At 43.8% G+C, this 16,247-nt stretch overlaps 3 protein-coding genes across 5 annotated transcripts; 2 read left to right on the top strand and 1 right to left on the bottom strand.

Moving 5' to 3' along the window:
* The first annotated feature begins 422 nt into the window (after window positions 1-422).
* Window positions 423-7,157, top strand: ehd2b (EH-domain containing 2b). Of its 3 annotated transcripts, XM_034549187.1 has the most exons (8): window positions 423-499; window positions 596-865; window positions 1,953-2,400; window positions 2,515-2,691; window positions 3,724-3,821; window positions 5,063-5,475; window positions 5,577-5,741; window positions 5,880-7,157. In XM_034549187.1, exons 3-8 carry the CDS (start codon window positions 2,180-2,182, stop codon window positions 6,426-6,428), a joined length of 1,623 nt encoding a protein of 540 aa, XP_034405078.1. In that variant the 5' UTR covers window positions 423-499; window positions 596-865; window positions 1,953-2,179; the 3' UTR covers window positions 6,429-7,157. The 3 variants fall into 3 exon arrangements, with proteins under 3 accessions (XP_034405078.1, XP_034405077.1, XP_034405079.1); XM_034549186.1 differs by having other exon boundaries at window positions 428-865; XM_034549188.1 differs by lacking the exons at window positions 423-499; window positions 596-865 and adding an exon at window positions 1,746-1,852.
* Window positions 7,158-8,944: 1,787 nt separating this feature from the next.
* Window positions 8,945-11,568, bottom strand: nup88 (nucleoporin 88). The gene has a single exon (XM_034548371.1). The coding sequence runs from the start codon at window positions 11,485-11,487 to the stop codon at window positions 9,322-9,324; it is 2,166 nt and encodes a 721-aa protein (XP_034404262.1). The 5' UTR covers window positions 11,488-11,568; the 3' UTR covers window positions 8,945-9,321.
* On the top strand, window positions 11,508-16,013 carry psmd8 (proteasome 26S subunit, non-ATPase 8). Its single transcript, XM_034548372.1, has 7 exons — window positions 11,508-11,711; window positions 12,630-12,702; window positions 12,832-12,934; window positions 13,036-13,201; window positions 13,581-13,681; window positions 14,408-14,519; window positions 15,165-16,013. Exons 1-7 carry the CDS (start codon window positions 11,532-11,534, stop codon window positions 15,300-15,302), a joined length of 873 nt encoding a protein of 290 aa, XP_034404263.1. The 5' UTR covers window positions 11,508-11,531; the 3' UTR covers window positions 15,303-16,013.
* The last annotated feature ends 234 nt before the right edge of the window (window positions 16,014-16,247 follow it).

The following is a 16,247-nucleotide window of genomic DNA, read 5'->3' as shown; positions in this document are numbered from 1 at the left end:
TTTAGTCATTTGTCCAGCTTCGGGGTGCATTCTTTTGGATGACTAATGATGACTGAAAGATAGTGATGGTGGGGGCAGTGGGGTGTGTTTTCTATCAGACAGCCAGCAGGCGGTGTATGGAAGTAGAAAAGTAGAGCTGGTGTGTGTGCTTCATCGCCTGGAGGGTTCACAGTTTGGGAGGAGCAAGAGAGGTTAAACTGATGAGGGGAAACACGGTCACATCTGTAAACGCATGACATTTTACAGTAGAAAGAAGAAAAAAAGTTGGAGGGGTGCAGCACGAGGATGTGTTTATCGTTCAAAATATGCAAGAGGACGCTGACGTGTCATGTTTTAAATAAGAAAGAAAGAAAAAAAGACGACTCCACCCAAATTATTTATTCACAACCCCACCCCTCTCCTCCAGGTCCACTCCCTCTGACCACAGCTCTGCTCATCCCTGTCCTCACCAGAGTGTTGGTGCTGCCCACAGTGTTGTCCGGCATCCCTGGAAGAGGAGGTGCATTCAAACTTGGAGAAGCGAGCAAGGGGAGAGGCCCATTTGCCTGCGTGTGGTGAGCCTGTGTGTCTTACTGGTTGCCTTGTGCTCTTTCAGCAAGCGCAGTAAGGAACCTCGCCAGACCTGGAGCTCATCTGAAATACATTAAGCCCTGGAGAAGAAGGATCCTCTGTAATCCAGCTGCGTTGACGCTTCACGGAGGGTTCCTATTCGCTGTCAGACGTACACCCATACATGTAGCAGCAGCTCCTCGGAGAGACCGTGTCTCAAGTCAAAATATTTTCCAGAGGGCAAGTCTGCAGAGAGAGAGAGAGAAGGAGCGATCAAGGCGCTTCAAGAAGTCCGTGCTTTCTCCATATTAACTTGGTAAATACTCTTTATCCAACTTCAAACATGACTATAGTGATCAGCATGTATTTTAACTTGTAGTAAAATATAGTAGTAATATAGTAGTAAAACCGAGACTCGCTGTTTTTTTTTAGTGCAAATATTACAACTAAGCTGCAGAATGAAACTTCACACTAGACAGTATGTGTGAACAGCTTTTTCCATTGCTTCATTTGGATATTAAAGTACGCCTCCCCTAATACTTGTTGCTCCTGCGTGTTACATTTTTTGTTTTAAGTCCAAGGCTGTTGCAATTGTGGTGCGCAAACCCACAAGGCATTTTCCACCATCCTTAAACTTTCTAAACCAAACCTTTGATTCTCACAGAAACCCTTTAAAGCAACTTGTACTCGTACAGCACGGCTGTCACAGTACCTTTTATGTGTAATGGCGGGCAAATCCCATTTAATGTCTTTCCTTTAGATCTCCAGGCTTCGCCATTTTGACAAAAGTTTTTCCCACCCTGGTCTTGTGACATGTCAGGACTGTGTTGTCTATTCTTCTTCTGGGCAGATTCTTTTTATTTTTTTACATTTCTGTTTAAATCTGTCCACATCATCTGACACATATTTCACCCTTGTGTCTTTTGTGTCACTCTGCTTCTAATAAGAAATTGTGCCTTCAATTCCTAATCCAGTGGTTGTGCTTGTGTTCAGGTTGTTTTGCACGTAAAGGCTGCCCACAGAGATTTTCTTGCTGAAACAAACAATTAAGTTGTGCACGTATCTCATGTTCCAGCAAGAGTAAACTGCCGGGGATAAAAAGGAATGTCTTACTCATTTCACTCTTGAAATGAGCTGCGCCTGTGCGAATCCTCACGCAGGGTTGGGTTTTTTCGATTTTTCCAGCGTGAACACCAATTTTTTCCAGGTCTGCACTGTCGATGCTTGGCAGTCTCCTGGTGGGCTGAGGCTTACTCCAGATTCCACATCTTTACTCTAGGTTGTGGCAGATGATGAGCACCAGGTGCAAGAACACGAAGACACTTTGTTTGCCATCTGTATCATTTCTTCCTTTCTCTTCTGATTAACCTCTACTTGTCTCCTATTCTGTCCTAACATTACAGGGGGCTCTAAGTGATCAGCGTGGCGACTGTTGGCAAAGGGGAAGATCCAGGCTTCAGACGTAAGCCCTGTCGTCCCTCTCGCCATCTGCAGAGGAAGTTTCAAGGACAAGTGATCAGTGTTCACATAAATACAGGAAGCACCTGAAGGTTTTCCAAGGAAATACAGCTCCAAACAACAGACATTGATTTTTGTAAGCGGCTCCCTGTCTTCACGTTAGTCGAACAACATGTCACGCTGGGGGAGAAAGAATGTGAAGAAGACGCCAGAGGTGATCCGCACCGTCACAGAAGGGCTCAAGTCCTTGTATCGTAAGAAGCTGCTGCCTCTGGAGGAGTACTATGGTTTCCATGACTTCCACTCTCTCAGCCTGGAGGATGCCGACTTTGATAATAAGCCTATGGTGCTGGTGGTGGGACAGTACTCTACTGGAAAGACCACGTTCATCAAGTAAGACTATATATGCATCAAACATGTATTCACCGTTAAGATGTTGTGTGATTACTGAGTTTATCTCAGAACCACTACTTAAATAATCACAAGCTGTGTGTATGTGTGTAACAGGTATCTACTGGAGCAGGATATCCCTGGGAGCAGGGTAGGACCTGAACCCACCACTGACTGCTTCACTGCCATCATGCATGGGGAGGTGGAGGGAGTCATCCCCGGGAACGCTCTTATCGTAGACCCCAACAAGCCTTTCCGCAAACTCAACCCTTTTGGAAACACGTTTCTCAACAGGTGAGAGCGGGGGTTTTATTCAGTGCGTTGGGTCATGATTCCTGACCGAAATGGACGGACTATGTGGGAGAACGAAAGACGAAGGGGAAACAGGGAAGGAGAGATAACAGAACGTTTTTTCAGCTCTTTGGAATTTTAAGTCCTTGTGCCAAATGTCAGAGCGGGGAGGCCCTTTCCTTATTTGTGGAAAAATGGGGAAAGGGAGCGATATCACCCGAGAGGGTGATGAAAGCTAATGTACTTAGACAGGAACTGCAAGGTACCCAAGTTCAAAGAGGAGGTCAGAGGCCTCCACGGCCCCTCGGGGCAAAGACAAATAGATGAAGTCACATACTTTGTGAGGCCCAGGGAATCTGCAAGAGAAAGCTTAACACTGAAGCTCTTTCCTCTACTCTGTTTACTGTCTGAGCTGCCAGATTCTGGTGTATGGTTTTCCACTGATGTAAACCAAGAAAGAGGTCACGTGTTTTAAAAAATAAAGTGCTGTTAGCTTTTAGAAATGTTTACACGCAGACTGAAAGTGAACTTACAGTTGTCCTGTCGATCGGGCTCTAAACGTGAAATTTTCTGATGCCAGTTTTCCGGAGTCCCCCTTCTCCCTCTACAGGGTGTGTTTTTGCGAACGTATTTGCGTCTCTCCGTTAGCTTTGACTTCCTGTTCGGGGACCGGTGGGCTCGTTAAGCTCATGAGCCGCAGGAAGTGGTGCTGTTGTTCTAAGCCACACATCGTTAGCGGGCCTTATTGTTTGATTCTGGCAGAAGTGGTCATTTTCCTTCAGGAAGCCCACAGCAATGAGGGGCCTGCTTGAACACAATGGCCTGCGGTGGGAGGGGCGGGGGTGGTGGGGAAGGGGAAGGGGCAGCTTCCAATCTGCTCCTCGGATCACATTGGCTTCTTTGATAAGCGTTAACAATTTTTCACATGGTTTCGATTCTTTCCTCTTGCTCTGAGACCAAACCAAACTGACCTCTCTGAACTTGGTCGTATCCTTGTGTGTGTGTGACTTGGCTCCTGTCTGATGAAAATAACAGGTTCCAGTGCGCCCAGATCCCCAACCAGGTCCTGGAGAGCATCAGCATTATTGACACGCCGGGGATCCTGTCCGGTGCTAAGCAGAGAGTGAGCCGAGGTGAGGAAGTTACAAAGGTGAGGAGAGGGAATGGGGGGGCGCAGAGACACACATCCGTGACCATCGGCTCACAAACTCATGACCTAACCCATGGGACCGGCTCACTCTGTCACCATAACACTTGGCAGCGAGGCGGGGAAACATCTCAGCTGTACACTCAGCCGCCAAAAAGAATCCTAATCAGGAGCAGAGATGGTACAGGCGGAGATTCTGTCAACACATCTGGAGGAATGTACCGTTGCAAAAATAACTATCATCATCATCATCATCTCACAGGAGTTGTTTCACTTCTCTGTTCATCCATGCTTTAAATAACCCATTATTACTGACGTTAATCGGAATGAGCAACTAATACTTTTAAAAGGTCAGTGCATCAAAACTGTGAAAAAAACACATTTCCTCACATAAGGTGGTATCTTTTTGAAATATCTCTTAAGATTTCTGCCTCCAAAGAAAAAGACAAAAGAAGTCCCAGTTCCTCTGGGTAATCCAAACTATTTCTTTGGTACGACGTAGTTCCCAGTGAAGTTTACTGGTTATCCACAGTAACTGCATGGGATATTGTTTTTTTTAAAAAGATGCTGCTGTTCCTGTGTAGAAATACTCTGTTACAAGTACAAGTGTTGCATTCAAAATGGTACTGAAGTAAATGTGCAAAAGCATCAAAATGTACTTAAAGTACAAAAAGTACTGATTATGCCAAATGGCCCGTTTCAAAATAATATAATTCTGGTGTATTCTTGAAATATAATTGATAGATTGATGTGCATATCACGTTAATATTGCAGCTTCTAAATGTGGGGCTAATTTTAATTCCTTTACATACGGTTGTGTAGCTTAATCTTGAACAATACATATTATATTTATTAGTTCATGCTATTTTGTGTTAATAGTCTGGATCTTAAAAGTAACTATATCAACTACAATTATCAAATAAATGGAGTAAAAAGAATTCAAAATTTCACTCAGAACTGCAGTGAAGTAGAAGTATAGTGTAACATAATTTGATGTAAATCGTCAAATTGTATTTGAGGACAGTACTTGAGTACATTGTCCATGTGGTGACAGTGAAGCCTGGTGTCTGGGCCGTGCAGCATGTCGGACAGATACAGATAAGCGGTGTGAAGGGTTTGTGTCTGTGCCGACCTTCTCCCCTCTCCTGCCCCCTTCTCTTTCTGTTCAGTGCGCACCGCTTCGGTTTCTGAATATCTCAGTTCTTCAACCTCGTTCTATCCCAACAGGCTATGACTTCCCGGCGGTGCTGCGCTGGTTTGCGGAGCGCGTGGACCGCATCATCCTGCTGTTCGACGCCCACAAACTGGAGATATCGGACGAGTTCTCCGAGGCCATCGGCGCCCTGAAGGGCAACGAGGACAAGCTGCGCGTGGTGCTCAACAAGGCAGACATGGTGGGCACCCAGCAGCTGATGAGAGTGTACGGTGCACTCATGTGGTCCCTGGGGAAGGTGTTCGGCACCCCAGAGGTTCTGCGCGTCTACATTGGCTCCTTCTGGTCCGAGCCACTGATGGTTGCAGACAACCGGAAGCTGTTTGAGCTGGAGGAGGAGGATCTGTTCGCTGACATCCAAAACCTTCCTCGCAATGCAGCTCTGCGCAAGCTCAACGACCTGGTCAAGAGGGCACGTCTTGTTCGGGTGGGTTTTTATTGGCGTGTGCTCACTAAATGCTTATTGACAGGTTGATGTATGTGCACTTTATTCATGCGAGTTGTGTGCTGTGCCTTCTCTTTATCCAGGTCCATGCCCACATCATCAGCTACCTGAAGCAGGAGATGCCTTCTGTCTTCAGGAAGGACAATAAAAAGAAGAATCTGATCTACCAGCTTCCAGTGATTTTCTCTAAGATCCAGCTGCAGCACAACATTTCTGCTGGCGACTTCCCAGATTGTGCTAAAATGCAGGCAAGTCTGTTTTCTTTTTTATTACAAGAGCACATTTGGGGAGGCAACAATACAAAGACTTTTTTTTTTACTTCTAACAGTTTAGTTATATTCAAATTGAACTAACACTAACACATTTCAATCATTCCCTTTTTGAAGGAGCAACTTATGGTTCATGATTTCACCAAGTTCAAAACCTTGAAGCCGAACCTGATGACGGCCTTGGATGAAATGCTCTCCGCTGACATCGCCAAGCTGATGCCTCTCCTGCGGCAGGAGGAGATCGATGCAGGCGAGCAACTAGGTGTGCAGGGCGGAGCCTTCATTGGGACCCGGGCCGGACCGTTCGGAGAGGGTGACCCCTTTACGCAGGAGAACGGAGAAGGATGTGAGGAGGAGGAGGACTGGGTGGTGACCAAAGACAAGCCCAAATATGATGAAATCTTCTACAACCTCGCTCCCAATGAGGGCAAGCTGAGCGGCAACAAGGCTAAGGACTGGATGGAGAGCTCCCGCCTGCCCAACTCGGTGCTGGGGCGCATCTGGAAGCTGTCGGATGTGGACCACGACGGCATGCTGGATGATGAAGAATTTGCCCTGGCCGGCCACCTGATTGAGGTGAAGCTGGAGGGCCATGGTCTGCCCCCTGAGCTTCCCACACGTCTGATCCCGCCCTCCAAGCGCAGGCAGAAGGGCTCTGATGCATAGACATGTCACAAAGTCCCGGGAGCTGAGAGAGACTCTTCTCTATTGGCTGTGCTACTGTTTGTATTTGCTCGTTTTCCCCCCAGACCCAAGTCCAAATGTTTGTTTGTAATGCGTTCAACTTCTCCTCCGAGAATGATTTTGGCCTTGCACAATGGAACATACTGTATTAAAGGTTAAGTCAATCCTTTGAGACTGACTGCAAAAGATTGCGTATTAAGCAATCACGGGTCTGGTTACTTCTTCCCTTTGGCTCCTCAAAGTTAGCTTTTTACGATGAGTTCTTCAAATATATCTACTTGTGTTTGCATAGCATAATTAATTAATCCTTCAAATAAAACATTCCTTCAGTGACTAGATTAGAGTGGCACAGTATTGATAATATGTAGGATTTTACTATTTTCAGGTCTGGGCATTTCAGAGAGAATGACCACACTTGAAAATGATTTGTTTATAACATTTTCAACTCAAACTGGCAGCACAAGTCTAATAACCTGAATGCATTTCACTCTTTGATGCTTTACACGCCACAGTTTTGTGCATCAACGTTATACATTATTTTTGTAATGGTTGCTGTTGTTTTTATGTGCCGGAGCTAGACATCAGTTGTGTAAAAGAACATGACATGCTGAGATTAACTTTTGACTCATCTATTACTGACTACTGTACACAACTCCTACCAATGTTCTTACGTTAACTTTTATTGTAACCAAATAAAATTCCCTGACTGTGTTTTGTGTGTTCAGTGACCTTTTTATAACTTCAAAAAAAACAAAATGGACAGAGCTTGAAAGAATGAAGTTCTTCAAATGTCTCCAATGAAACATACAGTATGAGACATACCGGATAGTTGAGTGCATATACATTGGCTCTCTTTTAACAAGATTTGCTTTTCTATTGAACTCGTTGGTCTCTCGGTGACACACCAGATAAACAGTGAGTCACCCTCTCCCCTGCCAAGTCCCCATACCACCATTTTCCAAGGCTCTCTGCCCTCTCATTCCCACCATCTGAAGCCTTTTCTGCGCCTCTCTCTCTCTCTCTCTCTATCAAACACACACACACACACAGTTTAACAGTCCATTCCTCTTCATCCCTGTTTACTTCTGCATTCACTCCCTCGGTAGCACACCTGTGTATGTTTTTGATTTCATCCTGCGTACACTATGCGGCATAAACACAGAAATATGTGCCCCGCGTAGAGCCGTGTGTGCTTCACATAAGGCATTCGAGGTTCGCAGAAGAAGGGGTGGCCTCCCTGCCTCCCTGTTCCACTCCTCCATGGAAACATACACAAATGAGAAACAGAGGCAAGACAGCCCTTTCCTCTCTGGCTTACAGTGACTCACTTGTGAAGAATGTGGTGGGTTGGCCCAAGAGTTATTAATATCTCCTTTCCTAGGGTCCGCTAAGTTTCCTCAAGCTCATACAAAAGATCTAGACACTGTACCTTTATGAAAGACTTTAACAACATCCCCCTATTTGGAGAATTCCTCAGCCAGACCTGCGGCACACCACACCCTCTCCTGTGTGTGTGTGTGTGTGTGTGTGTGTGTGTATGTGTATGTGTATGTGTGAGAGAGAAAGAGGGAGGGGATATGTGGAAAAAGTCAAGTAAGGTGATACAACTGAGATGAATAAAGTTTCTTGACTAGAAATGAACTCATGTCGGGTTCTTGTGGATATTTAGGTCATTTTAAAGAGTAGATTCAAATATCCCCATAGCGGTCTGAACAAAGCCCGCCTGTTACAGATTCAGATTCAGGCTGGCCTGAGGCCAAAACCATCGCCACTCAAGCTACAGCCATGGGGGGGAAGTTGCAGGTGGGATTGAACAGAGCCCCCCCAACCCAACCGGCATCAGACGTCCCCAACAATGAAGCTTACTCAACAAAACCAGGGTCTTCGTATACGTCACCCAGTGTTTACGTGGGGGAATTCCTCGCTCTCAAACCTGCCACTGAGGTCAACAACACTGGGGAGGGGTGACATCTGGTGGATACAGGGATTCTGGCAACCTTACACTGAAACTACTCTACAGTGTCCAACTGGAGGTATGCAGCTGCATTATGCAGTGATGGTCGCTGCGATGGTCCCTCCTGGCAGTACTGGGCCAGAAGTAATCCATGAGGTGGGTCAAAATCTAGTGTCCTTCTTTTGTGAAAAACAACAATTTCTATAGCAGCTACAGCTTCATATATACTTCTGCTGAATTTAAGATTGTACTTAAAATTCACACTCTTGGACAACAAGGACTGTGGATTTGGACTGCCTATTTTATTTGCATAATAGTTGCATAAGGAAGTGATCTCTTCATGGCCATCATGGACTAAGGTGATAAATACAGGCATTTACAGGCAGCGTATGCATGTTGTATTACAATGGACTACAGAAAATGGGACGTATCAAATAACCTCCCCATCTCTGCTTTTTCTCCGCATATTATTTAAGTCAATCTATTTTTTATTCAGTTTTACATCAGTTAATGGCTGATATGTGTCACAAATGAGTAAAGACGGTTACAGAGAACTTTACATTTTATTGTCAATACAAAAAACTCAAATAGTTCCTGCCTATACATGGCATATTTTGCTCTGACTCAAACCCTAACATTTAGAAAAGTTAAAGTATGAAATATGCTAAATGTTATGCAAGACATGAAGGAAACCCTATCGTATACCCATTCAGAGACAAACAACATGTAGTATCAAAAGGTAAAGTTATACAAGGGTATATAAAATATCTTTCAATTCAAATATCAGTTCCAGTCAATTAAGTCATAACAAAAGCACACAATCGAGCTTCTCATCAAATGTCACAAAAAGCAGATTTAAATCACTGTAGTCAAACAAGCATTTCAATTATTTGCAATTATTTTTACTGCTTTCTGAAGCGCTTAGAAACTGAAATGGTTTTTGATGTCTTTGATCTGTTTCATCATGTCACCAATTTGCTGTCCCTGCTCTCTGAGGACATCCTGAACAACCTTCTTCTGTTGGGCATTGAGCGAGACCGTCGTCCTGGCTGCAGGCACATCCTTGTCCACTTGTGTCGTCTGGTACTCCATCTTCATGTTCACTTGTTTGATGCAGTTGTCAAGGTGTTTCAGTTGATCGCCAACGGTCTGCAGCTCCTTCTTCATATCCTTTTCACTGTTTGACAGTATGGGCAGTCGGCTTTGCAGGCTGCCCAGCACTTTTTTGACCCCGTTCATGATGGTTTCCTGGCGATACTTTGCGTCTTCGTACTTGTCGGCCAACCTCTCTGCCGCCTCCCTCAGACTCTTCCTCTCCTCCCTGCACAGAGTCAACTCGTCCAGCTGCTTGTTCTTCTGGCTGGTCAGGAGTTTTACCCTTCTCTGCATCTCTTCGCGGGCCATGTCCTGCTTGAGAATGTACTCCTCGCGGAAGACCTGTGTGGCTCTGCTGAGGAGCTGCAGACACTCTGGAGGTGGCGGCGACGTGTCCTTGTCCCCGGCCTTGAGTACGAGAGGATTGGTGGAGCTGCGTGCCAGGATGTTGCGGATGTGCTGCTCAAATGAGTCGTTGGCCAGCCCGCGCAGAGGGGAGCTACCAGAGCCTGGTCCTGGATGCGTACAGAGCAGGGGAGGGGAGGGAGGGCGAATGGAGCTCAGCAGGGGCAACAGAATGCATTCGTAGGCGCTGGTGATGCAGATCATGGTGGCACCCAATGAGAGGTCAGACACAATCACAAAGCCACGAACTGGAGCAGACTGACTAGACTGGAGTGGTCTGGTACAAAGAATGTGCTCTACAATACAGCGCTTCTCGGCAGCCAGCTCCTGGAGATTGTCCTCATCTTCCTCACCCGACTGGAGGAACGTCTGCAGCTTGTTGACCCAGATCAGCCCCACACTGTGCACTCCTGCTTCGTGGGTGCAGTGATACCTTTGCTGACATAGGGGGTCTCTGTGCAGTCGGATCGGGCAGGTGAAATCAAACTCTTGAGGTTCTTCATCCTCTCCTGTGGCTACTTTGAGGGTGAGCTCCAGCTCAACACACTCGAATACATAGAGAGCTGGCACTGCCTCTGTGCCTCGGATCCACTTTTCCACCGCCCTGGTCTCTTCCTCCTCCTCAGAATCCAGCACCACACAGTGATACAGCGTGCCCGTTTCTGTGGCGATGACCAGGATGCTGGGCACACATGGCAGGCAGAGGATGGCACAAGCATCGTAGCCGTAGTTATCCTCTGCTGCGGGATACATCGGGAGGGGTCCAACGGGTTTAGTTAGACTCACCCCCTTTGCCTGGCTCGTGTAGCTCACATAGGTCTCCCCGTTTTCGTAGAGGATGTACAGAGGGTAGACCAGCTGTTCTTTGGAGCACTGTGCAGCCAGCTGCCGAAGCGGGGAAGAAATCGGCCCGAAGTCAAACGCCACCGCTATCTCGCCTAAAGATGCCGCGTAAGAGCGGGCCGGAGGATGGCCGCTCATGTCATCTTCCGACTGGGACACTGACAGGACTTTGGCCGGCGTCTGGGGCGACTTCAAGCCGTAAAACCTGACGGTGTTGTCGGACGTGAGCAGCACCAGGTGGGGCTCGTCGGTCTCGCTGGGGTACCAAGCCGCCTGCCGCAGACTCACGGAGGGCGAGCTGGTAAAGAAGCGCTCCGCCACGGGGACGGTCTTGCAGTTGATTTCGCTCCGTCCGCCCTCGAACTCGGACCTCTTGCCCCAGCGCTGCGGGAGCTCCAGCACGGAGACACCCCGGAGCCCGACGAGCGCGACGTGGTGCTGAGTCGGGCTGAGCAACACCTGGCACAGCTCGAAGAGCGGAGGGTTGATACACAGCAAGGTCTGGTGGTTCCCGCTAGCGTTGCCGAGACTCTCATCCGTGTTGAGATGTCGCAAGTTGGTCGTGTAAAACACGCGGTCGGCATCGTCCCACACGAACAAGTCCCCGCCCAAACAAAACGTGAGGTTTTTAGCGACCCCTCTTTCATTCGCGTTGGGTTCCAAATACAACTTGGCTCGTATCTTTTGGAAGATAGCGTGGTTTGGGAGGTCATTCAACCACCGCTCTGTGCCGAATGCCGCCATCTTGATCCGTCGTATGTCTCCCCAAAGGAAAAAAAAAACAGTCCATGGCAACGAGAGTGCTTTACGACAGTTATTTAACGTATTACGGTGGCCGGTGTCGTATATTTTGCAGAATCACCATGGCGTTGAAAGAGACTGCAGGGCTGTATGAGACACTCAAAACGGAGTGGAACAAGAAAAACCCAAACCTGAGTAAATGTGGAGACTTTCTGAGCAAACTTAAGGTAGATTCACACATTGACGTGTCTGTTTTTGTCTTTACGAGTCGACTGGGGCGCACTTTTGGAAGCTTCCGCGCTGTTAGCAAACGGAGCTAAGCGTGCTAACTTAGGCTCGCCTTGCTAATGTTGTTTATAGTTTTCTATGAAGTAACGTTACACTTCGGACAACGAGCGTTATACATCGTTCCTTTAAGGATGTAACTGAACTACCCGTGTTCACAATATGTTGTTGTTCAGCTTATGAGACAATGGGGTAATAATTGGATCTCTGTGTTGCTAACGTTAACGTACTGCTGGCTAATTCATTGTCCAGTTCGTGTCAACCTGGAACTGACAACCAAGATAATCATTTAAACGGAAGATAATTGAGACGTCAATCGGCTTCTTCGTTTCTCTCACGTTAGCGTTTAGCTAGCTACTTCTTGGTTTATTTATTTCCAACCCCTCTGTTAAAATGACGTCGTTCAACGCTTGATTATGTTTTTATTTGACAAAAGCTCGTTAAGTCGCAGGAGGACCTGAAGGCACATTTGATACAGTAATATAGGACAGAGGTAGAATACATATTCAGATCTTTTATTGATCTAAAATGTATTTATTATAATTTTAAGTACAACACGCTGTAAAAAATACGTTCTACAAGTAAAAGTCGTGCATTCAGAATGCCTTAATGTCTACAGCTAAGTTACTAAATGTTGCAGCTGGAATTGGTAGGGCTCATTTTAATTACTTTACTGCAGGGTAACTTAATTTATTATGATCATAACTCGTTAGTCAATTTATATGTTGTATTAATCTAGTCTAGTAATTAAGATGTCAAATAAATATAAGGAAGTAAACATACATTATTTGTTAAATGTAGAGGTATTAAGTATCATTAAATGAAAAAACATGTGGAAATCGGCAAACTTCTTTTTGCAGGTTTCATTACTGGAGCTGAACTTCTTACCGACCAGTGGGTCTGCACTCACGAAGCAGCAGCTCATTTTAGCCCGTGAGTAAAGGTGGCATGTAGAACTAACAGACAATATTCATGTTAATTGTGGATTAGCATTTGATTAACTAGTATTCCTGTTATCAAGAAGATATCCCCAATTAAGAACAATTTGTGTCTGTGTTTCAGGTGATATCCTTGAAATTGGAGCTTTGTGGAGTATCCTCAAGAAGGACATCCCATCCTTTGAGAGATACATGGCCCAGCTTAAATGTTACTACTTTGATTACAAGTAATGTCACCGTTTCATGTTTTTTTAATATAGAGTGTTCTGCTATACAGTACTTACTGGGCTAGTCTAACATTACTCCTTCTTTACCTTTTGTCATTAAGGGAGGAACTGCCTGAAGCTGCCTACATGCATCAGCTACTTGGACTCAATCTGCTCTTCCTGCTCTCACAGAACCGGGTGTCTGAGTTTCACACAGAACTTGAGAGACTGAGTGCAAGAGATATTCAGGCCAACGTATACATCAGACACCCAGTGTCCCTAGAGCAGGTGCTGCAATTTCCCTCTTGGCAAAGCACACATTAAGGAATTGATATTGGACTGTTGTGAAATGTTGATATTTTTTTGTCCAATTAGTTTATTAGCCGGCTACCAGCTGTTTCTTGGTGCCCTCAAATTATCACATTCATATTCAAATGGCTTCATTTTGGCATATATATATATATATATATATATATATATATATATATATATATATATATATATATATATACACACGTGTGTGTGTGTGTATATATATGTGTGTGTGTGTGTGTGTATGTATATGGCTTTTAGTCTAATTGTCTATTAACACAAAAATATCAACATTGGGTAATAATAATGTGTAAATACCATTGTGATGTTTTATATCCTCTCCTGGCCTTTTCAGTACTTGATGGAAGGAAGTTACAACAAGGTCTTTCTTGCCAAAGGCAACATCCCTGCTGAGAGCTACACCTTTTTTATAGATATTCTGCTCGACACAATTCGGTAAGAATGAATATGGTAACTGTGCCTGCTATTGTTTCGATGTTTGATTAATTAATACAATTATTTGTGTGTGCTTTACAGCCATATTGTAAATGCAGAATCTTTTGTTTTCTTTGGTGAAGCGTATTAACCCAATTTGATCAGGTCACTTGTGCTCCGGTCAATTGGCCATTGATGGATGTCAGCTAATACTCGTATGTATATATATATGTATATATATATGTATATATATATATATATATAATGTACATATATGTATGTATATGTGTACATATATGTATATATATATATATATATATATATATATATATATATATATATATATATATATATATATATATATATATATATATATGTGTACATATATGTATATGTGTGTGTGTGTATATGTATGTATATATATATATATATATATATATATATATATATATATATATATATATATATATATATATATACACACACACAATTTAAATGCATGGTCCCTTCTCTTTCCTTTTGTAAGTGGTTTGATGTCTCGATATAGAAAATGATGGACTCTGTAAAGGAAACAACTCAATCTGTTATTTTCAATTATCAGTAAGGATACCTCCATTTATTCTTTATTTGACTGTTTAATCTTGATTGTTATGTAATCAGCAGGTAAAACAAAAAAAAGACCAGGTGATAAAATGCCCTTGTCTTTAAAGAACACTTCAACTAAATCTGTGACCCTTTCAATTGCAGTGATGAGATCGCAGGTTGCATAGAAAAAGCATATGAGCAGATCCAGTTCAGTGAGGCCACCCGTGTGCTTTTCTTCAGTTCCCCAAAAAAGATGACAGATTATGCCAAAAAGGTATGTATATTTTCGATTGTGAAATGAGTTTAAATGTAATGCCAAATGTCAGTTGTATGCCGAGATTACAAGAAGAAAAAAAAGGATTTCTGCAGGTTTCATAAAATTAACAGTGTTTGTATTTTCCACTTGCATTTGAATATAATGGGAGGGTAAATTAATACAGGCTTGTGGCCAACTGTCTTACCGAGTTTTTATTTACTTTACTTATAGAAGTTATGGTGGTAACTAAAACACACAAAAAGACAAACTATGAATTAGAACGTACCACCTTGTAGGTGTCATTTCTATCATATCGTCCTTGGTTTGTTGCAGATGTTTACAGCCAATACATGTAATTTAACAAATGTAAACAATAGTTGCAGCAGCTCAAAGTCTGTCCAAGCCTAATTCAGAGAAGTATCTATAATCTGGTCCAACACGTAGTATTTAATTTAATAGAAGCACATTTAACAAATTAGGTAAGGTGGAGAAAGCAGCCTGACATTGAGTGGAATTGCAGACAGCTGATTATTGAACTTAAGATTTTCTTAAACAGGTTTTCTTATTATTTCCATTTCGAAGTTGAAACCAAATGTCCTAGATTCTTGCCGACAAATAATTAAATTGCCCAACAGCCAATGCATATTGTTGATTTCATTTTAGAGAGGATGGAGTTTGAGCCCAGATGGCTATTACTCTTTCACCACTCAGCAGCAGCGGACAGAAGAGGTGACCATCCCCTCTACGGAGCTGGCACAACAGGTCATCGAATATGCACGACAGCTGGAAATGATTGTGTAGTCCGCTCCCAGGAACACACTCAGACACACAGGCCGCTGATCCAGTGTACATCCAGTCAGCTCAAATAAAAATTTTCTTGTGGAATATGACTTAAATTAATGCAGAGTGGGTTTTTCTTTCTCCCCATAACGCAAACATCAATCAACATTTACTTGTCATGTGCTCCAGTTATCTGCAGGTTTTTCTGTCTGGATGTTTTTCTTTCATTTTAAACGATGGGGAACAAAACTAAAAGTGTCACAGGTGACCCGTCTGTTGTCAGCAATTGCTACACGGGTACCCTTATCGAGGACATTCAAGGGTTTCAATGTTCCAGTTAGTCATTTTATCCAAGACAACATTCAAACTGAGCTTTGTATGGGTTATGGCCAACACCAAGTCCAACTAATACATTTTATACCCCGGATCCTCAGCTCTTCAACAACCACTAGAGAGTTAATTACAATCACCACCCTGTTACTTTGTCTGTCAGTGTCACACACAACTATCAAATGGAAAAAATGTCCTCCAAATTCAAGCAAACAAAGTTAATTTACTCTTTAAGTCTCACATACATGTTTTGCCCTTGCCTTGTATCCTAGCAAATGACAGAATTTCCATTGAGGCTTGTGTGTTTTCTAAGTGGTAATGCCTCTTCTGCCCTAGATGGTTTGTAATCCAGTTGATATTACAATGCAAATCTTTGTCTGCAATAAACGATTCAGAAATGAATGAATGACTGTTTCACTTTCTTTACACTACAGCTCCAACTTTCCTAGGAAGTCTTTTGAATGAACCCAGAAGTTTACTAACTGCAAATCATGAACATAAAACTTTTTTTCTATTGAATGAAGCTTGGTCATATTGCTGCTCGATATCCAGTTCTTAGTAAGAAACAAACCCACGTTAAGCCTGTTGCTGTTCAACCACCTGAACCAGTATTAGAAAGAAGTGCAACTCTCCAAG

The sequence above is a fragment of the Cyclopterus lumpus genome, chromosome 13, assembly GCF_009769545.1.
Source record: "Cyclopterus lumpus isolate fCycLum1 chromosome 13, fCycLum1.pri, whole genome shotgun sequence".
Lineage (NCBI taxonomy): Eukaryota > Metazoa > Chordata > Actinopteri > Perciformes > Cyclopteridae > Cyclopterus > Cyclopterus lumpus.
This window is presented reverse-complemented; position numbering and strand designations above follow the sequence as displayed.